Raw genomic sequence first — 26090 nt, 5'->3', positions numbered from 1 at the left:
TTTCATTATCTTAAAGCCATTTTGATCTAAAGGCTTATGCTTAAATGCTTGAAATTTGTTTCTTAGACAAATATAAATAGTGAAGTTGTTGTGAAGCCTATGCATGAATTTCTTTCCAAAGCCTTTGCCTTTCCATCAAGGCAAAGGGTGGCTACTATAATCTAAAATATAAGATAGTTTGGATTTGTTTAACACTTTTTTGGTCACTGCATAATTCTATTTGTGGTATTTCATAGTTTTGCATGTGTCCAAACTTTTGACTGGTAGTGTATTTCACAGAATTGTGATTGCAATGGTTTGTGCAATTGCAGGCCCTTGTTAAGAATTCATAATCTCCCCATTCTGCTGCTTTTAATGCATCGCCTGCCAGTCCACCTGAGAGGAATTTAACAATTATTCAGCAAATCAAAACCAAACCAAAAGACTCCCAAAATAAAGCAGTAAGCATTGAATGTCTGTTTATAAAAATATTGGTCACATTTCTTTTATTTTCTAGAATTAGACTTGTGTGATCAGCACTGACCGGACATCTACTGTATATTGTAATCAGAGCATCCTACACATGGTACCTTTAATGAAATCACATTCACAGTGTATGGTGAGATGTTTGATGTAAGCACTGTAAGCAGATATGAGGTGAGCTGTGCTGTGTATTGTGCCCGCTTTCCAGAGTATATTGTTCCAGTGTGGTTTCACTGTCGACCGCGAGATCTATGTTGAGTAAACAGACTCAGAAATATTCTCACCAGGCATGATGACTGTCCACCGTTAGTGATAATTCCCTGCTGATTATTCAATCTGAATGTGCATTGACAAATCAATCGACAGGATTGGGAGTAACAGATTACATGTAATAGCATTACAGTAATCGTATTTCAAAGAGTGGTAACTGTAATCCAGTACAGTTACTTTAAAATAGTAGTAATCAGTAATCAGGCAACAAATGCTGTTAAAAGTAGGTGATCATTAGCATACTCAGAAACACGTTTAAAGGGATAAAATATATTTTGATTGTGGATATAATCATATATTGTAGATACAAATACTTTGCACAGCATGAAATAATGGTTTCGTCATAGAGGGTGGCTGGAGTAATCAAATGGATTACACCACTAGTTACAATTTCATGCGATTAATTAGTAATCTGTAATGGATTACACTTAGATAGTAACCTCTCCACCCCTGTTTGTCCATTCGTTTTTTCACAAGAATATCAATTTCCCCTCCCTTCCTGTCCCAGTCCTCGAGAATGGATGTAATATTCCGGTGGTGTGTGTGTGTGTGAGAGAGAGAGAATCTTTAAGTCTAGGACTGTCTGTGTTGCTGTTTTGCCTTTAAAAGGAATAGTTCACACAAATGTGAATGTGACATATTTCCTCAACACCAAAGCATGAGATCACAGACAAAAAAGAAGAGTTTTATTACAAAATGCTATGTATCTATTTAGAAAAGAAAAAATCATTACCTAAAATTTATCATTCAGTATCTCTAAATTCTAAAGGAGTTTAGAGGTTTTAATTTTGTGCAATCAATAATTTTGTAAGAGTAGATCACTAATCATCACAAATGGATCACAAATGGTTCATATCTCAATTTGGAATGAAACTCTTCACATATTGCTGTTGCCCAAGTCAGATTCATTACAACCCCTATGATTCCCAAAAATATATATCAACAGCAAAAAAATCCACACTTCTGTCTTTTGTCTGTTTATCATACTGCTAAAAGCTACTGGATTCAATTCATTGTTAGGATGGGAGGTTTGAACTAGATCTGTAATCATGGGCAATGACTACTTTGAGCCCCTGCAGTAGCCAAGTGAATTGCAACTATGTGTGTGTCATGCATGTAAAAATATGTATGTTGTTTCATTCATGATATTCATGAGGACAGAGAGCAAAGCACTGTGAGAGAGCAGAGGCAGAGCAGAGAGTGGATGAGAGACTTAACTGCTACAGGATGAATATTGAGAGGATTGAGAACATTTCACCTTTCACTTTGTATATTGTCTGTAAGTACATAACAATGTTAAAATGTATGGGTTGTTGGGGCGGGGTCATTTATTGAATAAAGAATGTGCATCACCGTTTGATTATGTCAGTCAAAGTTGTGGCTGAATGAACTGCAGCTGTTGTATTATGCAAAAAAAAAGTTAGAAGCATAATCTAATCTTATATTAACCTTTACATGGCATGCATAGACTCAAACAAAAATGAACAAAATGAGGTGAATAGTAGTCAGACATATTGCCTACGGAAAACCCCTCAGTACCATATCCACACTTCCAAAACACTTTCACTTTTATGTCTGATTCAGCGCCGAGGCACACACACTACAGCAGCTGTACTTCTAACCACAATACTTCTTCTCTTAAGGTGAGTTTGACAGCATTTAGACAACAACTATCCAACTGTCATTACTATCAATAAAATGATCCAGTCGGTCCAGTTTTAACCGACTTAAACCAACAACAAATTAATAGAGTCAGTTTTTGTCCATGTGCCAGGCTTTACTTTCACTTTCTGTATAATATTTATGTATCCTATCTGAGAACTTACTTTCTTCAGCTCTTCAATGTTAAATGTCCTAAGCTAAATAAAGCCTGTATTGTTTAATCTGTTTTATTTCCCCCTTTCCAAAGTGCTCTAAGAGCAATCCTCAAATTTGGACGATGTTTGTTGAAATGTATAAATAAAAATGTATAGGCCTATATATCTATAAATATATGTACATTTTTCTATCAAAACTTATAGCCACAATATTAATTGTTTCTTTCAATGTAAAAACGCTTAAAATGTCAAAGGAAAAGTCTCTCGATATTTCCGTTTGAGCTTTCATGTCACTTCCCTGAATCTAGGTAATAAACAAACTCCTGCTCTGCAGAGATCCTCTTGGGCGTTGTTCTGTTGTTCTGCACAGTAACATGCAGAATAGCGCCACCTTGAGGCCGCTCTGTCTGGATCATAACAAATCAGTGTCACTGATAAGCAAATAGGGCACTTCACCCATAATTCATCTGAAATCTGTTTCATCCAAGCCTTAGGTTTTGATTCTGCAAGAAGAAATAATGCCATAATATATCAGGCAGTATTTATCTTCATCTTCTTTTAATTTGAATTCCTGAAAAGCCCTGCTAAGTATTAGGATTCACCAATGTTGTGCCAATATTTGCTGATATTCAATATCTTTTAATTTAACCATTTTCATTCCCCCAGAATTTTATTCTTGGCAGGGTGTAAAAGCCTCTGAAACAGCATTCAGGCCAAAGGACACTGAAACTCTGAAATCCAGGATGATTATAATAATAATGATAATGATAATATGGTTTTATATAAACATTAAACAAACTGCATCATATCCATCAGATCAGAGGTGGACGACACTGACTGGTCGATATTCTAATTTTAGTAACGGGCTAATATCAGCCCAGTATATCGGCAAACCAATATATCAGTCTGTCCCTAGTATATAAAACAACTTGCTAACATAAGAACTACATTTCCCAGCACTATATACCCCTTTTGACAATGCTATGAGCTGCATTTAACACTACATGAAATAACTGTCAAGACGTTACCAGAAGGTCAAATTAAAATTCAGCAAGTCTCACTCACACTCAAATGAGTTTGTGCATGACTGTTTACAACTGTGGGATGTGTGTGCGATCCCTTTGCCTCAGGTCTTCACATAGACAACCTGCTCCTCCGTCATGACTGTGGTGACATCCAGCCTGTCTGAAGACCAGGAGAAGAAGCTGCTCTCTCTGTTTGGTCACGTCAGACTGCACCTGCTGTACAAAGCCAGCGTCCACGGCTTCACTGCTGCAGCCTTCCACGGCCGCTGTGACAGACAGGGCCCCACTCTGGTCGCAGCCTACAACAAGGCCGGCTTCGTGTTCGGAGCCTACACCTCCAAGGACTTCGCTCAGAGCGGGGAGGCCGTCGCCGATGAGGAGGCTTTCCTCTACAGCATCAGCGCGGGGGGTCAAAGGCCGCAGAGGGTGGCGTGCATCAACGGCCAGAGCGCTTTCACAGACGGAGCCACCGGTCCGAATTATGGTGCTTTGGTGTTCCTGCCTGAAGACAAACCCGAAATCCAGTCCAACCCAGGGACGGGCTTCAACTTTCAGCCTGCAGAAATGCACGGGACTGACTTGGCACTGACTGAGTTTGAAGTGTATCGAGTGGAACGTGAGTGAGGATTTAAGCACTTTTTGTCCTTTCATTAAAAACAGAAGGTCACTGTGTATTATACTTACTGTTAGGCTTTCTAAAATAGCAAATCTTGGCAAACCTATCCCTTGAATATTTAGTTATTTACAAGCTTATATAGATTTGGTTGCAAATGTTACTGTGAATTATGTGGTTAAGAATTGTGTTAGGACTATTTCATTGATGCTGGATGTAAGAAATGAATGTTGCATGTTTGAATGAAGGAAGTTTGTAATTAATTTCTTTTCCATACAGGTATGGGAGGTCTCCTGACCAAACCCTGGAGGAATGTCCAGTGCACTGCTGAGTATGTAGAAATCTGTAGAAACCTTTGCCATTATAAATTATCAATAAACAACGTGAATTAAATTAATTCCAAAAGTGTTGTAGCATCTAAATGAGAATATGGACAGTTCAAATCCAAAGTGCTATGTTCTATTTTGGCATAAAGTCAATACCTGGAATTCATCATTCAATATATCTCATATATACGTGTTTCAGTCTGAAAAAGTGGTATCAAATTCTAAAGACTTAAGTTACCTACTGCCCTTTAAAAAGTACCATAATTTGTGCTACTTTTGTGCTATCAATGATTGTGTAAGATCAGATTTCAAATAGTGGATATTTCATTTTGGAATTAAACTCCTCACAATCATAATATCCATCACAGTAATCCTCAGCAGTGCACACATAAATGTGATCTATGCTGTTTTCCTTTTTCTAGGAGGAAACAGCAGCTGATGAAGACCATCCAGGACTATAAGCCTGACATCAGAGGAGTGTCTCAAGCCAAGGTGCTGCTGGTGGGTCCGGTCGGGGCCGGCAAGTCCAGCTTCTTCAACTCCATCAACTCTGCGTTTCGAGGCCACATGACGTCCCAGGCCATCTCCGGTACTGCAGGGAAGAGTGTCACCACACAGGTACTGGAACAGGTGTTTTGGCAATACTGTGTTGATACCCTGAGGGAGAGTTTTGTCTTTTCGCTTCACAAAAAAGTTTGTTTTTTCTGTGATTATTGGTAAGATGCTGATGGGGCTACATATGAGGTGCTTGCTCTGCTGCTGTCAGTAAGATCAAAATCACCATAATCACAGAAAATAACTTTGTCAGGGGTGTTTCATCAATATGACTCAGCTCTCTGGCCTTATCTACGATCAACAGTTCACTTCCTGAGGAAAACCCTGTGATGGAGATTGGTGTTCATATAGCAACCGTTTTAAAATGAGTGATTTCACCAGGATTTGTTGACTTGACAAGGCCATGAGTCGACAATATCTAATTTTGACCAATGTCATGTCTTTCCCCAAAACAAGCCAATTTTGAGTCCTTGGATTTCACCAAATAAGACCATGGAAGTCATGAAAACGTCCTTGAATTTGATGTTCAACTGAGTGTGGGAACTTGTTTACTTCTAGTTAGCTTACCAAGTGATTTATAAAACATAGCTCATGCTCATGAAGCAACAGTTGAAGGCCTCACTGCCTGTAATATGAGTGTAAACTACCATATTTAGAAAGGTATTATATTTTGAGCCATTTTCTTTTTTTTTTTCTACAGCACCTGGAAAAACAGATTCCAGTGACAGGTTTTGTCTTGCTACGTTCAAACAGTATGTTTCATACTATGTTTCTTCTTCTGTAGTTCCGCACCTTTTCCATCAAGGCAGGGAAAAGTGGTAAAACTCTTCCTCTGGTTTTGTGCGACACCATGGGGCTGGAGGATAATGCCGAATCTGGTTTGGATATGGAGGACTTGGTCAACATCTACAAGGGTCACGTACAGGACCGCTATCAGGTCTCCTATCTATCTATCTATCTATCTATCTATCTATCTATCTATCTATCTGTCTATCTATCTATCTATCTATCTATCTATCTATCTATCTATCTATCTATCTGTCTATCTATCTATCTATCTATCTATCTGTCTATCTATCTATCTATCTATCTATCTATCTATCTATCTATCTGTCTATTTATCTATTTTGATGTAATCACACATTTGGTACCAAGACTGTAAGTGACTATGCTTTGCTGAGTGATTAATAAAATATTATATTTTTCCCTCAGTTCAGCTCCTCCACGCCTCTCCAGGCGGATGCTCCTGGCTATAAGAAGCATGTGAACCTGACCGACATGATCCACTGTGTGGTTTATGTGGTCGACACCTGCAAGGTCTCTGTCCTTTCTGACAAGATGCTGGAGAAGTTAGCTGCCATCCGGAAAAAGACCAACCAGCTAGGTGAGCGAACGTGTAAAATATGCTGAAGAAGTGTTGCTCAGTTTGATGCATTTTGTACATAATTTGAAGTTGACTTTACTCCATTCACCCTGTTCTTTACTGTTCTTTTACATGAATACAATGCACATTTGCACGTTATGTATATTGCTATATTCTGCATATATTAATGGTATTTATTTTTTAACATTATGTTTAAACATACTTATATTTATATATAATACATATTTCTAATTTTGCATTCCATATTTTAATAAGCAATTCTGACTGCTAGTAACATCTGTAAATAACAGCTAAAAGTAACAGCAGTATGAACTGTAACCTATGACTGTAACTTAATCCATACATGTTAGTAATCCATACTCCTCCCCCATAATATTTCCAATACAATCTACATAATGTGTTTAATTGACACCATCTTAGATTTAGAGAACCCAAAAATTGTTTACACTGTATTTAATGTGTTATTGTTTTTAGTATTTGTTACTGTTACTTGCTGTATGCTCTATATGTCTTTTTCCCTGCTGAATCCTACTTCTGCTGCTGCAATGACCTAATTTCTCCACAGGTGTCAATAAAGTTTCATCTTCATCATCTGTTCTGTTCTATTGTACTTTGCTCTGATCTCCTATCTCTATCTCCATCTTTAATCCCTTAGGCATTCCTCAGATTCTGCTGATGACCAAAGTGGATGAAGCCTGTCCTCTGGTGGCAGAGGACTTGAAGAATGTTTATCACAGCGTTTACATCCAGAGGAAGGTAACTACAGCTACAGATAATAACACATATTTATTTCAGATGTCCTCCATAATATCACTATGATGACATGTCCAACAGTCAAGTCAGCTGGCATGGAATCACAAGTTACTAAGCAATCATGTCAATCGTGTGTGAACCAAAATGGCTGCCAATAAGCCAGTAAATTCAAACCAACCAATCCATATTTGGAGTGGTTTATTCAAAGTGTACAGTGTTTACTCCTTTAGTTTGATTCGTTTCAGCAGATGAGAATGATGCCATTTGAATCTGAGTAGGAGTGTTATTAGTGAGCACATAATCTGAATAAACTACAGGAAGAATTTATGGCTATAAGGTGATGGATGTTGATAGTTGATAGCCAGCAGGTACTCATGCTTGGAAAGCCTGCATGGCATAACAAAATGAATTGAGGACAAACAGCAATCTGAACTGACGCTTGTTTTCAGCTATTTCTTTATGTATTCTTTCCTGCTATGAACACAGGAAAGGGTAAATTACAGCAAAGAGTGCAGAAGTCCATCATGCTTGGTTAAAGTTACAGGGACTCAAATTGGATTTATTTTGACTCTCTCTGCCACCAAAATCTCTAACCTGGCGGGATGACAGGTTACCAAAACTCTGTCCAATAAACAAGCTGAGTCCATGTGACTTTTGTTTACAAGTCCTGGTTTGCTTGTAATTTTGGAGTGTGAACCTAAATGAATCAAATGCAAAAACGCAACAAGATAAATGTTTCAACTACAGTTTGGCCTTTACTTTAGGCGTGATCGCACCTTTAAACTGTAACAGACAAACTCCTATAATCAACGTCTCTGAGGAAAACTTGCTGTGCAAAACGCTAGCAGCCTTAAAGTTCAGCACCCTGTTCCCTGAAGTAGTGATGATGATGATGATGATGTTGATAATGATGTTGTTGATGATGATGAAGAATATGAGCTCACTCCATGTTTCCTAACCGTGCACCAACAAGCTTCTCTCGCTGCCCTCCAGGCCCAGGAGCTGAGTGCGTCTCTGGGCATCCCCCTGTCCTGCGTGCTGCCGGTGAAGAACTACAGCCAGGAGCTGGAGCTGGACCTGAGCACTGATGTGCTGCTGTTCAGTGCTGTGGAGCAGATGCTCAACTATGCAGACAGCTTCTTTGAGAACCAGGTTGTTGATGAGCAAGAGGTGGATGATCAGGCGGAGCTTTATACATCAGGCAAGATTGGCACTTAACCTCTCTTGGCTTCAACTACAGTACAGCCTCACTATCCAAACCCTGTTACTTTAATACAAACAAAATCCTCCGGTGAACAAACATCATAAATAAAACATGCGGTTATGCAAAAAAACATGGACCAAATAAACAAAGCACTACTGAACGCATGCAAGCACGCACGCACAAAGGCAGATCCAGATCCGAACTGATCCAGATGTACATGGAACAAATTGATACATGATACCCAGAGATTACTGGTTTCACTTCAATTAATTTATGACTTATGATGACTTATGATTTATAAGCCTGTGTGTATTCATCCAATCAACACTCCTGTACAGTTGCATCCAGTATTACACACCAACCATAAAGCCATTTTGTATGTACCATGTCCTGATTTCAGTTTCACAACTTAGGCCTGCTGTAATGTTATGTAGCCTTTCCACAGCCACCCACTAGATGTCAGCCATAGTCTCATAATCACTGATGTTATGAAAATGAACGATGTAATGAAAAATTACAGCACCGTTTAATCTAATGCTGTAATACTTTTTTTTTTTTTTTTTTTTTTTTTTATCTTTCTTTAGGAGACTTTTCCTGTTTCGTTCCTCTGTAATCTAAGTATTTTCTGCAGTGCAATGTTATGTTACACAGATAACCAAGACAGGATATGACAAAGCAAACGTGTTTTCATGTAACTATGGTGTAAAAATATCACGGCATGAAACCAAACAAATAAACCATTGAGCCCACATGCAGAGAGAGAGTGATTTCTTTTGAGCCAATTGCAAAACTCGGGTAGTTTCGGTGCCGCCCTCCAGGCAGCTCCAGTATAAAGACTGTTTCGCAACGCTACTTAAAATAAACGCAGCTCACACACTCCTGCTCAGACTGGACTGACCGGAGGAATATTCAAATCACTGGACATCTGTTTCGTACTGGAATTAAGAGCTTTATTTGAGATGCAAAAATGACTCCGGAGGAAGTCTTTGCGGCCAACATCATCGAGAAAAGGTGAGTTGTTTATTTTTTTTTTTCCGGTTTTCTTTATTCAGTGTCGGGTTTAAGACCTTAGTCCTGCAGCTTTTATGACTAGCTGAGCCATGTGGAAGGAAAATAATGTGCTGGACACAGGAATGGTTATTGTCCTTTGACCTGTACCTGAACTCCTGAGGTTTGACAGCTAAAACACTTCGTGAGTTTGCAATTAATTAAGACTATCTGGGTGGAGTGCAGGTCTGAGACACTGAGTATCAATTTGACAAACCATCTGGAAAAACTGTTGTGTACTTTCTATCTTTTAAAATATTTAATCCGAAAAGGTTCTTTAAAAACACTACACAGGAATAAAGTCATATTCAAAGATCGTGAATATGTGAATTACTCAAATTGTGATTAAAAAAAAATCATATAGAACTTCATAATTAAGCTCACGATTTGCATTTTCCTTTGCATGCATCTTAAACTGAGTTGCACTCTCCTGTGCACAGCCATGGTCTCATTTGTCTCAAAGCTTAAAAGTCAAAATCCTCTTTTCAATCTGTCTCATCCCCATCATATACATACACCTCTCATTGCTAAAATGGATTTAATAGGAGAAATTCATAACTGATGATAGCTTTTTACTTTTACTTACTTACTTCACCTGGACATTGTTTCAAAGAAGGAGCAGATGTTCCTAATATTTTGTACTCTGTGAATAGTGACAGCCAGTGAAATGTATGCAAGTTATGGACCAATTAATTAAAGAACCACAACATATATTTGACTTACAGTAAACCAGTGTTTAATAGCATTTATTTGATTGCAGTATACAGAAGGTACATTATTCTCTCTCTGTGTGTCTGTCAGGATGCAGTCGGTTGGTCTGGCTCTGGAGGAGCTGCTGGTCACGGCTCAGAAGCAGGACTGCCTCACCATGGGGATCTATGAGTCAGCTAAACTTCTGAATGCGTGAGTTGAAACTGCATCCAGCACTTGCTTTTTATGCACTGAAGATCAAATCTGAAAGTCTGTGTGCATTTATGTTCAGTGATAAACATATGGGTCTGATTTCACTTGTGCTACAAATAGAGTTAACATTATGTAATATAGCACACATAATATCAGTTGATCCTATGTCTCTCAAAGGATTGCATAGAGCAGTTTTGGATGCCCCAGCCTACATGTCTGGACCTCCTGACTGTATTTCTATCACTGTTTCTCCGAAGTGTCTAAAGCCTGAAACTGTTCTCTGTTCTCTCCCTGTTCTCCCCCTCAGAGACCCAGACAGTGTGGTTCTGTGTGTTCTTGCGGCGGACGATGAGGACGACGTGGCGCTGCAGATCCACTTCACCCTGCTGCAGTCCTTCTGCTGCGACAACGGCATCACCATCCTGCGCGTCTCGGGGGTTCACCGGCTCCAGCAGTTACTGGCAGGCCTGGACGCCAACAGAAACCAAGAGGAGCACGGAGACCTGCACTGCATGCTGGTCACGGTGAGTTCACTCTGCAGACCGGACATCTCATCTCTAACTGAAAGGCCAAACTGGCAAATTGAGACAACATGTAATTTTGCCCATGGAATAAGACACATGAGGGTGAACCATACACGTGCAGAGACATGACAGATGTATATAATTTTGCATGCAGCAGTTAAACTGGAGCTTCATGCTCTTGGCAGTATCTGACTTTGCATTTTGAGAGAGCCTTTTATTGCACTCTGCTGAGCTATTAACTCCTTGTCTGGTCTTATCAGCTGATATTTGCCTATATGTTGCGGCAATTTATGATGTGCTTTACTGGAGTTTCACTTATGTAATTACTGTGGTTATATTGCTGTATGTTCTTTTCTGCAAACCCTGTCTGCAAACCACATTTTCCTCACAGGACAGTAAAGTTTGAACATGAACTTAATGTTGCTCCTCTCCTCTGCAGAACCCCCAGGCAGATCACTGCAGGCTGCAGGAAGTGGGGACCTACTGCCAGGAGAGCCGACGCCTCGACCAGTGGGTGCCTGAACTGGTCCTGCAGGAACGCTGAAGGGTCCCAGCACACAAAACACACCAACAAACACAGGAGCTATCACAGGGTTCAGACACTGATGAACTGAAGGATCGGTTGTAGCTGACGTGGGGAACAGCCTGTTGTGGACTGGGATGGGCTGTCCTGACTGACGACCACCAGGGACCGAGCAGGAAGGCTTCTCTTTCAGACTGGTGAAGACAGTCGGAGCGTTGCAGAGTGGAGACTGATTTCTGGACTAGTCTAGAAATTTTGTGCAACAGATACACACAGAAAAGCAGGAAAAATAGAAAATAACAAGCTAGCAGGGTACACACTTGTAGATTCCCATCCAGGCCACATTGTTTTAGATTGTCAAGAAACCAAATCTAAACCCCCATATCTGGAGGCTATTTTTGTTTGGTTGCTCATTATGTTAGCTATGTTGACTTTTACATATTAGTCTGTTTCTGCTGTCAGTGTGGTGTGAAATGAATTAATAAATGTAATGCTAACAGGTACCGAACTAGTAATACAAGTGAGTCAGCCGTACCCAAACCAGCACCCGGATGCCCTGTGTGTATCTATGGATCAGAGGGGAATGTTGCATTCATGTAACTATGCTGAGCATTCCTATGTATTCATACACAGTAGAGTCATTGGAAAGAAGGTGTGTGTGGTATGTGTGTGCTTGTGTCTCCCTTTAGAAAAGACAGGGCGTGCAGTATCTGTGTTCTTGAAATTAGTAGCCGGACCTGTGGAGGAATCGTCACCATGGAAACTGAAATGGAAATGATGATCACGTTAAACTCACACAAGCTTTATTGGCATTGCAGGAACATTGCAAAATTGCAGCAGGGGCTCGGAACATGATGTAGTATTCTGGTCAGACGAGGACACTGACTGAGCAACACAATGAACTGGGTTGTCTGATTTGATCAAAAGTCAGCTGTGAAATCTCATTGTAATGCAGAAGAAACCACAGACAATATCTTTGTGCCTTTAGGAGAGAGAATTCAGCGCTGCCTTTTTGATACAATGCTGTAGATCAAGTTAAACTAATATTTACAGTGCTACTCCAGTAATTTATAATTGTAATAATTATTGTATCTGACTGCATTGCACTACAAATGAATTCTCTGTGTTGCTATTTATGGTCTATTTTTGTGCTCTTGTCAACTACGTCAATAAATTATTGCATTGATAATTGAGTACCTGCTTTATCAGTTAAAGAGGTTTCTGCTCCGATTCCAAAACAAAAACCATCATCATGGAACCAGGAACTATAGCTGACTCATGCAGCTTGTGTTTACATTTGGGTTGCAGTAATGGAAAAACTCACGCACTTGGGGCAATGCCTTTGTCAGCCAAAAGGCCCTACAAATCTGCAGTCATGGCTTCCTATTGTTGTAAACATAGGAGAGTCATGCAGAGAAACTGGGGTGGGGACAGAAACTCATTATGTTTCCACAAACAGGCAAAACAAGCTGATGCAGGCCTGCTGTCTTTTTACAAGCCAAAGAGCCCGAGGAAAAAGTATCTGCGGGACAAGTGTAGATGCAGCTTGCCTGTATTTTCAGTGTCAATTAAAACAATATTTCAATCATTGTGAAACTTGGTGGCATACATTTGCATAGATCAAGTTTTGAGTAGCTGCAACATTCTGTTTCTCCCAAGGCATTAGCAATCTTGCTCTGCTGCGTTGCTATGCATTATGTCACATGATACAGCTAAATCTGCAAATGCACGTTCCTGTGCGTTGAGAAGCAATGTGCAAATTACTCTTGGTGTAACCCCACCCATACTATAGTATCTCCACATGATCAGGGAGCAAAACAGTCTGACCCTCTCCCCTCCTTTCACTGCATGTTTTTCTCTCCACCCCACCCTCTGCTCTCACATGGCAGTTCAGCGCTGGCAGCAGAGTGGAGAAGAGAGGGAACATTCAGGCACATGGGCCTCCCATTTGTTTACTATCAGCTGGACAGGGGCGTGACTGCAGAGGGGATTGGCTCAGGCGGTGGCTGTCTAGCTCTCCATTGGCTGTGGTTTATCCACCTTAAATCTGATTGGTTTGGCTTGCCAGTGGGTTGGAGGTCTTTGGTTTGAAACTTGCAGGAGACTCGTGACTGTTCCAGCAGCACTGCAAAGGGCACAGAGACGGCCTGAGACAGAGGAACGATAACAATAACATTCCTGCAGAACGACCTAACTGGGAGGCTTTACCTTACCTTGCTCTTTGTTTACAGTGTTTGGTTCAACACGTTTTTGTCAGGCCCTTTGCATATATGTAAGCTACACACTATGTACCCAGTAGGCTGGCGTGTATATGCATGTGCATTTATGCACCTTTACAGTCAGTAGAGCCAGACACTCCTGTTTGCACGCCACTGCAGCCTTGCAAGAGCTGCCACAGTATAAAAGAAAAATTAGACAACAGCAAAAGCATGCGTTATTATATCATCTTTTTATTAATGTTATCTACTTCTCAATATCATCTTTTTTAACAGCAATATCCACAAAATATTAACAGTGTGCAAGAAAACATGAGTTATGGCACATCAGAGAAGAACAGTTACAAAAAATAGATATATTTTCTTCATAATCAATCAAGGCAAAAAGATACATATACTGTATGCATACACAGGAGATCAGAACACAAAAGATGAGTCTCGGGGAGGGCTCAGAGCCGATTGGGTGATGTTTGATATGAGGTCCAGCAGTGAGGAGCCTCAACTCTCCCCACTTGACCAGAAATGAATTTGACAGGGCTCGTTTTGTTCCATGGAACAACGTCACAACACCAGTGGATTTCCATCTCGAGCCATGTGTTCTGCTTAAGACTGTTCACTCCGTCAATCTGATGCCCCAAGACCAGCATTAACACAATATACGCCACTATAAGGCAAACTAACAACCAACCAATCAGACAAACTGTCAACCAACCAATGACTTTGATTGGCTGTCTCTGATTGTAAGCCCAACCAGCTATGGAATGATTGTAAAAATAAAACAAAAAATAACATCCTTCAGATTTCATCAGGACAACATCAGGAGTGTGTGCGTGTCTTTGTGTGTGTGTGTGTGTGTGTGTGTGTGTGTACACATGTACTTCTGTAAGACCTTTGAACACATAGCACCCTACAGCTGTAACCCTCATGTTTCGACCTCTTTATGTCAACTTTAGCTGCGCTCTGTGGAGAATTACCAACACAACTGCATTTCCTTGGGTTGCCCCTAAACGCTGGCACTGGATCAGTCACTTCCTCATTCCTAAAATGCTTCAGGTTGCTGTTGAGAGAAAAGGAAAGGAAAACCTATCCCAGATCAGTAATTCTGGGTAACTTCCTACCTCCAGTGTCACTGCAGTTTGTACTCAGATCTCAGTAAGGATGCTTAAATATTCTAGAGAAAAGCCAAACATCTATGAAGGCAGTTCTTGGGCTTTTAGGCCACTGAAGGGCCTGACGCTGCCATTTGATTGGATACTCTCGCTTTTTATTTCAGTGAAGCAACAACATTCACCCCTTAGCCCATACCAACTCTAATCATCTCTACCAATACGATGCAATCCCTTTCAGTTTCTAAGGCTTAAACAAGTGATGGAAATAAACTGTAGATAATATACTGGAGCTCAAAGCAGTTTGAGACTCTGCTGCTCCTTTGAGGGAAATTCCCTCTCTTAATATGTGATGATCAAAAACAGCATCCCACACCTCTGCTGAACATTTTTAGGCATGAGAGTACCCCTGTTTTGTTTTGTGCCTCTGCCCCCCAAAATGCACAGCCCTGGACTGATGAACAGAGAGAGAAGAAACTATATCTGCTGCTCTGACTCACACAGCATCACATGACCTCTCCTCCAGTCAGTCACCCTGACCTCGAAATGTAGGGCTGCAGTACTGTAACATTACTACATGACACTCTGCACAGCACTGGAGGCACTGCGTTCGGACTCACACTGTCTCAAACACACAAACACACACACACACACACAAACACTCACTCCTGTCTGTGGCCTTTCTCCAGCTCCAGTTCCTTCAGTAACTGGACTATCAGAGCGGCCTGCTCTCTGTAAGCAAATGCTGCACAGAACAAAGGCAAATAAGAGATGAACACAGGGCTTTGTGTTAGGAACCATTGCCTACACTGCAAAAAAAAATAATTCATGTTAATCTGTGATTTAATCTTGTATTGAGTCTAAAAATCTTATTTTTGTTGAAACAAGTTGAAAAAATCTGCCAGTGGAGTGCCTTATTTCAAGATATTGTCACTTGTTTCAATAAAATTCAGGAAGCAAGTTAAACTGTGTTAGAAAAAGGTAGTATCATCTCACCACAGTGGCAGATTTTTTTTCACTTGTTTTGAGAAAAATAAAAATTTAAGATTACAAGTAACATTAAACATTTTTTTTTTTACAGTGTATCTCCAGTGTCTGTCTTTAACACACTTGCACAGTTGTATGCACAGTCTTACACAACAAGACACAAACAACTGCCTCTCACCACCTCCAAAACTCCTAATTCCCAACAGAAAAGACAGGGTAGCAGAGGAGGCATTCTCACTTAGAGATTAGACAAACCTCCCCGTAACCAAAAGGCCACAGGTTCAATCCCCACAACAGCCAGTTTATGTCTATCAACAGCCATGAGTCGTGTCCAAGTGTCCACGAGCAAGACACTGCTCAGTCACTGTAAGTCACTTTTGATAAGAGTGTCAGCTAAATACCTAAAATGTAAATTTGATAGCACAAACTGCTCCTGTACAACAAACCTGCAGCAGCGTTTTACTGTCTACTATCATTCCTTCAACCTTTGACCCCTGACCACCATCCCCCTCTTTAGCAGACACTTGCATCTAAAAAGCAAGCGTCAACTGCAAGAGAGTGTTTGTGTATGTATGAGTGTGTGTGTGTGTGTGTTGTCCCAGCTGTCTTCTACCCCTCAAAACCAACACTCGAGAGAGAAAGACTTAAAACGACGGTGTAGCGGGATAGATAGGAGGTTGGTTCTTGCCACTGGAATGAGGTCCGATGTTGATTCATCCTCTAAAAGGATATGATCCTAAACATAGCAGGTCTTGTATTCCTATCTTCTATTAAGTGATATATCCTCATCAGGTGTTGTATTCGTATCTGTGGTTATAACCAACCTCTACTACCGCAAGCCTCTCAAACCTGAATGACAAAAAAAAAAAAAAAAATGGAGACAGACAGAATTCTGACTGACAGAACGGAAACGATTACGTAAAGTAGTACTAAAAAAATTGAACATCCACAGAGGGGATTTCGTGTTTAGATTTGTATCTTACAAACACTGTACAGGGTAATACTCAACTGACCAGGTTCCATGGACTCCATAGAAAGAAGAAACTCAAACTAACCCAAAACAGCTACTCTCAACTTATCACTTCTGCACATGTCTGAAAGAAAGTTTATACACTTAGTTCATTTTTCTTAGCTTTATCTTTTTTGTTTTTCCCATCTTCAGTTTTTACAATCAAGTTTGGTTTTTCAGAGAGGAGGAGCGTTGCAGAGGAGAGGTGAGACCAGAAACTGCTCAGCGACGAGAGTCTCTCAACTGGAAACCCCCAAGGAGCCAATGAGCAAAGTCCATTGGGGGGCCACTGGCTCTCACTGATCCAATCCCTGACCAATCAGAGCCCATATTAAAATAAGCTGTTCTACTGGGGAGAATGAAACCTGGCAAAGACTGGTAAAGCCAGGCAAAGTTTAATCTAATCTAATTTAAAACCAGGACTTTTGTGAGATAAAACAGAAAGTCTACTCCTTCTCCATTGTCGAGGCAAACAGAACTGTAGAGTATCCAAAGCAATCCATTTCCTCTGTTTCCCCCTCACTCTGATGCAGGTTAACCTAAAACTGGCAACTGTCTATTAGAAGAACCAAAAGGGACTGGAGAAGGTAGGGAGGGAGGGGGGTGGATTTTAGTTTACTGTTTAATTTAGGTTTTCTCCTCCAGCCTGCATTGCAGACTGCATGATTGGAGGGTGCGGTCAGTCTGTGACCTCGCTCTCTCTCAGGGTAAAGCACAGGGAGGCTTGATGTACAGTAGAAACCTTCATTTAGATTCTAGCAGGTAACAGGGCAGGCGTCGCCCCTGCCGCGGGATCAGATCCCCTCTCATTCTGTTAATGCTAAAGTTTAACGTTGGGCAGAAAGGATCTGATCCCGCATCAGTCAGGGACAACGCCTATGTCAAAAAGTACTGCAAAACAATCAAGAAATGTACAGTATCATCTATCTGTTAAGTAATGCTTCAACAAAATATCAAAACATACATTGAATTCACAAACAAGTATTTCTTAAGAAAAATGCAGTAAACGTCTGGGGTTAATAGCTTGAGTTCTGTGTAGAGCGGTTCACTACGTTCTCCTCATGTCGGCTAGAGGTGGCCTCACCGGTGCAGATCTGAGGTCAGCTTACAAATCGATACCAACCAACGCCAGTCTTAAACTGCAGCGGAAAATAGAAACAGCGACGCTGACCGCAGATCAGCATCCTAGAGGCGACTTTCTATACAGATTGGCACAGCTGGAGTTTTGGCCAAAGGCTGCAGACAGCCATAGTGAAGCCACAGGCAGAAAGACCCGGAGCCAGAGGCAGGAGGTCTGTCGATGTAGGTTTGGGTGGGAACATGCTAGCCCGATAAAGACGAAAGGCTTTAGCCACTTGCTCCAGAGTGAGTAGAACCCACCATGATTTAGCACAGGTGGGTTTGAGGGCAAAGCTCTCTCAGACCTGGTGAAGTTTTACCTCCCACCAAAGAAGCACTTACTGAGCTTAATGGGACACCAGGTCATTTCTGGTATGATTGGCTGGAGTGTCCAATACCCATTTGGTCGCCCACACGCCTCCTCCCACTCCCTGCCTGTATGGCACAGCCGTCCATCCTTTAACCAACAGCCTCATTTCACAACAAAAGGTTGACTCCGCACTTTACTCTAGGACTTACTGTATGTAGGTTCCTACTGATTATTAATGTCCAAATCCCTTTTTTCAAGTTAAGCTGACACTTGTAGTTAATTTACCAGCATATATGAATATTACCAAAGCACCTTGGATCATACTCAGTGATATACTGATCTCAGCCACTGTGAGCACGTGATACCTGCCCCCTAGCTGTGGCTCCGGAGTATGGCGCTTTTCCAGAGTGGCTATTTTGGGAGTGTGTGTGTATGTATGTCTATATGTGTGTGTGTGTGTGTGTGTGTAGACAGCAGGGCCCTGTGAGCTGGTGCAGGGCTAGCCAGTGGGAGTGTGTGTGTGCACGTGTGTGTGTAGTTTGTGTGTTCGAAGAGAAAGAAAGGGGGAGGTCTGAGAATCAATCTATGTACTGTATGTGTCTGTTTGTGTGTGCGTGCATAAATGTTTGTGTGTGCATGTATGTGTATGTACCTAGGTAAGTGTGTATTTATGTGTGTGTGTGTGTGTGTGTCTCAGGGCGGGAGGAGCGGAGCGCGGCTATAGGATGATGCAGGGCTTCTTGTCCTTGAAGGGGTTTTCAGAGGTGGGCACCCCAACCAGCAGGGGGTCGCTACGAGCGTGCTGCTCACAGTAACTCATCAGATCTGCTGCTGCTTTAGACACCTGAGAGGAGCGAGGGATGGAGGGAGGGAGGGAGGGAGGAGAGAAAGAGAGAGAGAGATGAGGAAGGACAGCAGGAGGAGAGAGGGAGGAAGGAGGAAAAAGAATAGGCGGGGAGAAGGGAGGAGAAAGGAGGGTGAGGAAATTAAATGGCGAGGGAACATGGGGAGAGTGATAGAGTGATGAGAGAGAGGAGGGTAAGAGAAAAAGAAATTAGGAGAGGTAAAGAGTAAGCGAAAGAAGGGAGAAAGAGATAGGATGGAGGAGAAATAGAAAAGGTGAGAAAAGGAAGAGGTAGGAGGGATGAGAGAGGAGGGGACAGGAGGGGACAGGAGGAGAGGGGGAAAGATAGAGAAAGAAATAGAGGAGGATGGGGAGGATAGGAAGGTAAGAGGGGCAAAGGGCAGAAGAAAAGGAGAGCAGTCAGAATGGTCAGACACAAATTAATGATCTCAAACACACACACACACACACACACACACACACACACACACACACACACACACACACACACACACACACACACATACACACACACAGTAGTAAACTATCATCATACTGTACCTTAATGCGTTCGATCCCTGCCTCAATCCTCAGCTGTTCCACCAGTTTCCTGGCCTGGGCGATATTATTAGTGGTAGACATACTGATCCATCAGAATACACCAACACAGGAGAAAACTGACAGAGAGAGGGAGAGAGAGAGAGAGAGAGAGAGAGAGAGACAAAGTCCTAAAATGTTTACTATGTAAAGTTAACTATTACTAATGTTACATATTTGTCTGTCTCCTATAATGAATGATTTTGTAATGCTAACAGGCATAAAGATAGACTGGTAACATCACTAGTGAATTAGCTGAATCCCAGATCAATGCAAAAAGTGCTACTGCACAAAAAATGAAATAAAGCAGCAAGTAATCAATCTGGTTTCTGATATAGTCGTTTCAGTGTCTTTGGGTGGCATCTCTCTGTAAGCACAGACCTCATATATGTGCATAATTTTTTTTTTTGGACATCTAAAAATGACCCTTTGTGAAATTTTCTCCAAAGCACTTGCACAGTAGTGTGCATTATAAAGCAGTTCTACTCATACTTACAAAATTAAGTAGTTTAATAGTACTATAATAGTGATATTTTCGATGAAATGGTGAAAACTGATATTGATTTGGATACATTTTTGAGTTTACCAGCGTAAATACAGTATACTGTATATATCTTGCATTGATTTTTGAGTTGAATTGCCCTTTAATTCATCAATAGCTCCACTCAGGTGACTGTGTGGCCCCAGTTGTAGAGTTATAGCACCACTATGAGGTGATTACACGGTGGTGCAACTAATAATACATGATAGATTCATTGAGATATGGTTTGTTGTTCAAAATTTAGTTTACCAAATATGCATAATGTGTTATGCACAATATAACTAGGAATGGAGCTAAATATTAAATAACTTCTGTATGTATGTTTTTTTATTTAGTAGTTTATTTGTGCAGTTAACATAATTACACGTCACAACTGAAATATAAAAGATGTGTGCACATGGAGTGCTAATTTCCAACCTTAGTCTTTTGAATTTCAAAAATAGTCAACATTATACATCATCACAATTGCACAATATCACATAATGTATATCACAACACAACAAACAAGAGATTCAGAAATGCATTTATAATCTAAATCTATAAACTAAACACAATGTATTTGTGATTATCAGATCATGTCTGTCATTCATGCTAAACGTAAATAATCTTTCATTATGTAATACACACACACACACACACACACACACACACACATATAGACAAACAAACACATTAATATACTGTATATAGAGAGCATTACCTGACTGATGGTGTGCAGATAGCTGTCTGCTCCGTGTGTCTGAACACAAGTGTGACTGGATGGAGAGGAGATGTGTGTTGGTTGGACAGAAGTTACCAAGTCACAACAGCAGAGCTGAGGAGGAGCTGAGCTCACATCGGCTTGTCTCTGTCTCTGTGTAAAGCAGCACAGGTGAGTTGAACAGGTAAGTTACTGGCTACTGACAGCAGAGAGACATATATCATAAAGCCAGGTTACCCACAGCTGGGACTTGACTTACATATTATACCTTTCAAAATGTTTGTTTCTGTACCATTTACAGTTGTGGATACCAGGGGATCTAAAATGTTTTCATGTCATGGACCCCCAAATAGACACATATCAGACCGTGGACCCCCATTAGATTTGGGAAGATCTTTGTTGTAGTTGATTTAGTATTGAACTGTACGACTGTACATGGGGAGATAATATCAATGAGAGTGAAACTGAAACAGACCTAAATCAGAATGACATCAAACTATTTCTCATTTTACTGAGGGCCCGCTGAAATCGCCTCAAGGCCCCTGGGGATCCCGGGCCACACTTTGAGAACCACCAATGCACAGTAGCCTATAAAACCTATGATAGCCATGTGTATACATCCTCTAGTTGAGGTAACTTCTAGTGACTTAAATCAGAAGGACGTCAAACTATTTCTCATTTTGCTGAGGACACGCTGAAATCACCTCAAGGCCCCCTCAGGGTCTCGGACCACACTTTGAGAACCGTGTATACCAGCTCAGTTGTGCTGAAGATAACACTATTATGTATTCACATTTCAACACAAGACAAAAAAAGCATGCAAGCATTCTGTGATTATGAGGGTGAAATCTGCTACTGTGCCAAACTGTCATCATCCGTGAAGCTATTACAGTATCTGTCACCACTGCTTCATTACTTCACAAGGTATTACCAGCAGTAATATCACTTAATTGCTCAGATGAAGGGAAATTCCTTTATCACTGATTCACCACAAGTGATACCACAAGTCCTTATAACTGCATTCTCTTTCAACTCCAAAAAAGAAATGACAGTTTAAAACCTCTCTACCCCTCTGTTTTTTTCTTTTACACTCTCCTTCTCTCAGAAAAGTACAGCATGGAAGAAGTTCGCCCTTCCACAGTGCATACCAGCAGCACACGCACCTACAAGTATTATGTGATCAAAACACAACCTACTCTCTACATGCTATAAGCGTTTTATGGCTGTGTCTCTCACTGTGTCTCTCTGTCTCTGTCTCTCGCCCTCTCTCTCTCCCGGGAGGAGAGTCCTGCTTTAATTACTCCTGCTGTGGAGTAGCTCAGAGATTCATGTCTGTAATTAGGGCTTTTGTGTGTGTGTGTGTGTGTGTGTGTGTGTGTGTGTGTGTGTGTGTGTGTGTGTGTGTGTGTGCGTGTGTGCGTCCGTGCGTGTGTGTGTGTGTGTGTGTGTGTGTGTGTGTGTGTGTGAGAGAGAGAGAGAGAGAGAGAGAAATGAAGAAAGACAGTGATAGAGACTTCCATTATTATGCCTGATGAAATTCTCTCTCTCTCTCTCGCTCTCTCTCTCTCTCTCTCTCTCTCCACACACACACACACACACACACACATTTGTATTACTATACTTGGGAGGACCCTCATTCCCAAACCCCTAACCTTAACCCTTACCCTAACCTTAATTTAATCATAATTCAAACCTTAATCCTAAACGCAAACCCAAGTCCTAACACTAAACTAAACTAACCTTAACTTTGAACCGTACCTTAACTCTAAATCTAATCCTAATCCTAAACTTAACCCTAAACCCAAATCCTAACCCTAACACTAACCCCTTGAAGAAGTAAGGATCGACAAAATGCCCTCACTTTTAAAGAATTTCTTCATCTAGTGTGAACATTTGGCCCTCATAAGTACAGAAATACAAGACTGAACATACACACACACACATACATACATACATACACACCTTTGCCATCACAACATATCTATTTCTCCCCTTCATCTGTCAAGGTTCGTGGAGAGTCACTAAGTTTCCTTCCTGAGAGTCACCTCACCTGCAGCATCACTGACAGCCAACAGAAGAACATATAGAAATATACATATGACCAGTTTTGATCCACAATGAAATATCTACCATTTGATAAAAGTGAGACCTACTCTTAAAAAAAAACCCAATTGATAGCACAAGCTCAAAACAAAATGATGATACTTATAACTTGCATCCTTTGTTACCACTTTTCTTTTACAAACTGGATCCTTTGCATTTTAGAGATTACAATAACCAACTTCACATTATGGTTTTGTTCAGAAATATATATAGTGCTTTGGACGTATAACTCTTCATATTCTCACATATATGCATAAGCTATCAAACGAGGCTCTAACTCACAAGGACTGTATACCTTTAAGAAAAATATTACCGAAAATACTTTTTTTTTTTTTTTTAACATTTGGGGGTATTATAAGCCTAGTGCGTTTGATTTCTTCAGCCTGTTGATTTTTCAAACTTTCTGCTATGGCGCATTCCGGGCTGGAATGGAAGGAAGGTGTAGCCTGAAAGCAGCACAAGCATGAATCCATGCCACCTTTATAGTCACAAATCTCTCTACTTGCACGCCACCACATTAATGGATTTTCTTGAAAACCGAAACAGAGAAACCAAAAAAAAAAACCCTTGCTGCCCATTTGCCTGGCCTGGGCAAAAAACATCACCAGAGATGGAGAGGCCAGGCCAGCGATTCAAGAGCCGCTCTCTCATCCACAAGACGCGCAAAAATGCATCAATCCCTATTGATCCTAAAAGCTGTTCGGCACTGATCGGGGTAGATACTGTAGGCCTACAGTACGTAGCCATGTCCTCCGCTATAGGCCCTGTTCGCTGCTCTACCGTGTGAAAACACAATGCGGGCATTTTGATGGATAGAACAGCATGTCCTCTCTCTCCCATGGCTATCTACACACCACACACACGCGCACATACACACACGCATACATACACACGGACGCACACATAGACGCGCAAGCACAAGCAGACCCTGTGCACACACATTAAAGCCAGAGATATTTCCCAAAGTGTAGACCAGACTAGACCGCTTCAGGTCTGCAAATAGGCCCTGATTGTTAGCTGTGGGAGCAGGGTGGTGACATGTTTTTAGGGAGGCAGGCTCCAGCAGCCAATATAAACCCCATCCAGCGACAATGGGTACAAGACTGGAGCGCATGCCTTTATGTTCCGCTATTATGCAAATTGAACAGCATATAAGGCCTACTTCAGTGTAAAATCCAGAGGTTTGGACGCTGCCGATATTGTGGCTTGTGCGTCCTCAGAGTCCAGCCGAGCCGTAGGAAATCTTCCACTGACCCTGTCCCCGGTCCTCCCCACCCTCTCTGCCGGCAAAGGGTTGGGGAAATCCGGATTCGTGACACCGATGAAGCCCTCTCAGCTGCAGCCGCCCTCGGTGACGAAAACCCGGGGTTGCAGAGGCGCACAGACGCGTTACAATTATTATACACAGAGAAAAAACCCCCCGAATATCTCCAAACTCACCTCCGAATGCGCTGTATTGGTGATTTAAAGGGCCAGATCCGCTGGTTTCTCACCCTCTCTGCTCGTTCACTCCCCGTCTTTACCGAGCCAAACGCCTCCCCCTCCGTTACCAGTGTCTGTCCACTCCTCTATCCCCCCTCCTTCCCTTCCTCCCTCTCTCCCTCCCTCCTTCCCTCCGATCTGGTGACAGCAGCTTTAACCCAGGGGCTCCCAAACATTTTCATTTCAAGGACCTTCAAATAGATCCTCAACAGACTATATACAGACCCCCCATTTCGTAAGAATGCATCCCCCCCATCTGAGAAGACTGTTGTGTTTGGTTATGATTTAGTAGCTATTGCATAACTGTCTGTACTGTAGGTGGGCTGAACAGTCATTATACATCTTTGTACATTCTCCCATTGTGTTTGGTGATTTAAATTTAACTAATGCTCATTTTGCTTCATTCTGACCCCCCCCAAGACTCCCTCCAGGCCCTCGAACACCAGTTTGGGATCCACTGACCCAGGTGTTTTTTGGGGGATAAGTGTAGCCCATATTCTCTGGTGTGGATTGGGTTGCGCTAATATAACTGATAGCCTTTATACAATGAAAATAAATGTTTAAAATGCTGTCTCTTATACCTGTTCTCATTGTGCCAACTTGTCATTTAAAATGACAGTGAAATTAGACTATTCATTTTGTTGGGGATCCCCTGGAAACCCCTCCAGGGCCCCTGGAGGTCCCCGCACTTTGGGAACCACTGGCCAACTTGAAACCTGAAATTCACTCTAGGATATAGGATATTTCTGGAAAATGAATGGATCCTTTTCGCTGCAGACTTGTATGGCAATATGGCTAAGTGGCTGTATATTCCTACCAGCTAATCCAAGGTCTTATCTCTTTATCCCCGTATTGTAATCTGGTGGCTGTTCGCTCAGATCCCGTGTAAATAATCACATGTACTTCAGAATATACTGTGTTTCACAAAACTAAATTTTACCAATAGATGACACTCATTCGAAATATTTTAAGTGGCCAGACTAGCCTAGGAGAGGAAATACATGCAGATACAGCATATGTTGTCAACAGCGCATAGAAAGAAAATGTATTTCCAGTGTTTTCAAATACAATCATCATCAAATTCATCACATGTCAAATGTATACATCTGCCTCATATAGAGCTGCAGCCCCTGTTGCACAACCCACATCTAAATTGTCTCTCAGATGAACTCATCTGCTTCTCTTCATCTACATCTCCTAGTTTGTGATTGGTATAGATAAGGTAAATCAATAAAGGATAGTAGCTTTTTCCCTGGATTCACCTCATCTATTTCATGAAAAGAGTTAAATGTTCCTTATTATGGGTAGAATAAAGTACGCTGTCCTGTCTATCTCTACTGATGTAAAACGAAATTACATAATCTCAGTTCCACCTACAATTCCCATAATAATCCTATAATTCCATAATTTAACATCTTCCTATTTAAATCTACCTCCAGGACGCATGTCATAGTCTTGACATGCACATCTGGATCTGTACCATGCAGTAAAATGACACTGTACTTCATGAATCCACTACACTGCACCGCCACACGGTGGCGCCAGTGCCCAGCCGGTAGTGTTGTCTCCTCCTGGGAGGTGTAGGCCGCTCCTTCTATTCCTGGCAGGCCCGCTGCAAACACGCATCCTCCGTTTCCACCGAGCTCTCCTCCACTCCTCCACACACACAG

General features: G+C 41.4%; 3 protein-coding genes across 5 annotated transcripts; 2 read left to right on the top strand and 1 right to left on the bottom strand.

Annotated features, from left to right (window-relative positions):
- The first annotated feature begins 2304 nt into the window (after nt 1–2304).
- LOC139638685 (interferon-induced protein 44-like) lies at nt 2305–9152 on the top strand. Its single transcript, XM_071512750.1, has 8 exons — nt 2305–2375; nt 3680–4190; nt 4467–4518; nt 4936–5131; nt 5853–6005; nt 6281–6452; nt 7108–7208; nt 8199–9152. The coding sequence occupies exons 2-8, from the start codon at nt 3710–3712 to the stop codon at nt 8421–8423; spliced, it is 1380 nt and encodes a 459-aa protein (XP_071368851.1). The 5' UTR covers nt 2305–2375; nt 3680–3709; the 3' UTR covers nt 8424–9152.
- A 133-nt stretch (nt 9153–9285) lies between these two features.
- Nucleotides 9286–12569, top strand: LOC139638687 (growth arrest and DNA damage-inducible protein GADD45 beta-like). Its single transcript, XM_071512755.1, has 4 exons — nt 9286–9420; nt 10258–10359; nt 10667–10883; nt 11323–12569. The coding sequence occupies exons 1-4, from the start codon at nt 9377–9379 to the stop codon at nt 11425–11427; spliced, it is 468 nt and encodes a 155-aa protein (XP_071368856.1). The 5' UTR covers nt 9286–9376; the 3' UTR covers nt 11428–12569.
- Nucleotides 12570–18289: 5720 nt separating this feature from the next.
- Nucleotides 18290–24400, bottom strand: gng7 (guanine nucleotide binding protein (G protein), gamma 7). 3 transcript variants are annotated; one of them, XM_071512751.1, is made up of 4 exons: nt 24379–24400; nt 20836–20988; nt 19559–19674; nt 18290–18997 (listed from the first exon to the last, which is right to left on the bottom strand). In XM_071512751.1, the coding sequence occupies exons 3-4, from the start codon at nt 19637–19639 to the stop codon at nt 18872–18874; spliced, it is 207 nt and encodes a 68-aa protein (XP_071368852.1). In that variant the 5' UTR covers nt 19640–19674; nt 20836–20988; nt 24379–24400; the 3' UTR covers nt 18290–18871. The 3 variants fall into 3 exon arrangements, with proteins under 3 accessions (XP_071368852.1, XP_071368854.1, XP_071368855.1); XM_071512753.1 differs by lacking the exons at nt 20836–20988; nt 24379–24400 and adding an exon at nt 21498–21514 and having other exon boundaries at nt 19559–19640; XM_071512754.1 differs by lacking the exons at nt 20836–20988; nt 24379–24400 and adding an exon at nt 21326–21342 and having other exon boundaries at nt 19559–19640.
- Nucleotides 24401–26090: the final 1690 nt, after the last annotated feature.

Source organism: Centroberyx affinis, unplaced genomic scaffold (genome assembly GCF_046629955.1).
Source record: "Centroberyx affinis isolate AG114_WGS23_722 - 3 ecotype Tasmania unplaced genomic scaffold, CSIRO-AGI_Caff_v1 ptg006508l_1, whole genome shotgun sequence".
Classification (NCBI taxonomy): Eukaryota; Metazoa; Chordata; class Actinopteri; order Beryciformes; family Berycidae; genus Centroberyx; species Centroberyx affinis.
This window is presented reverse-complemented; position numbering and strand designations above follow the sequence as displayed.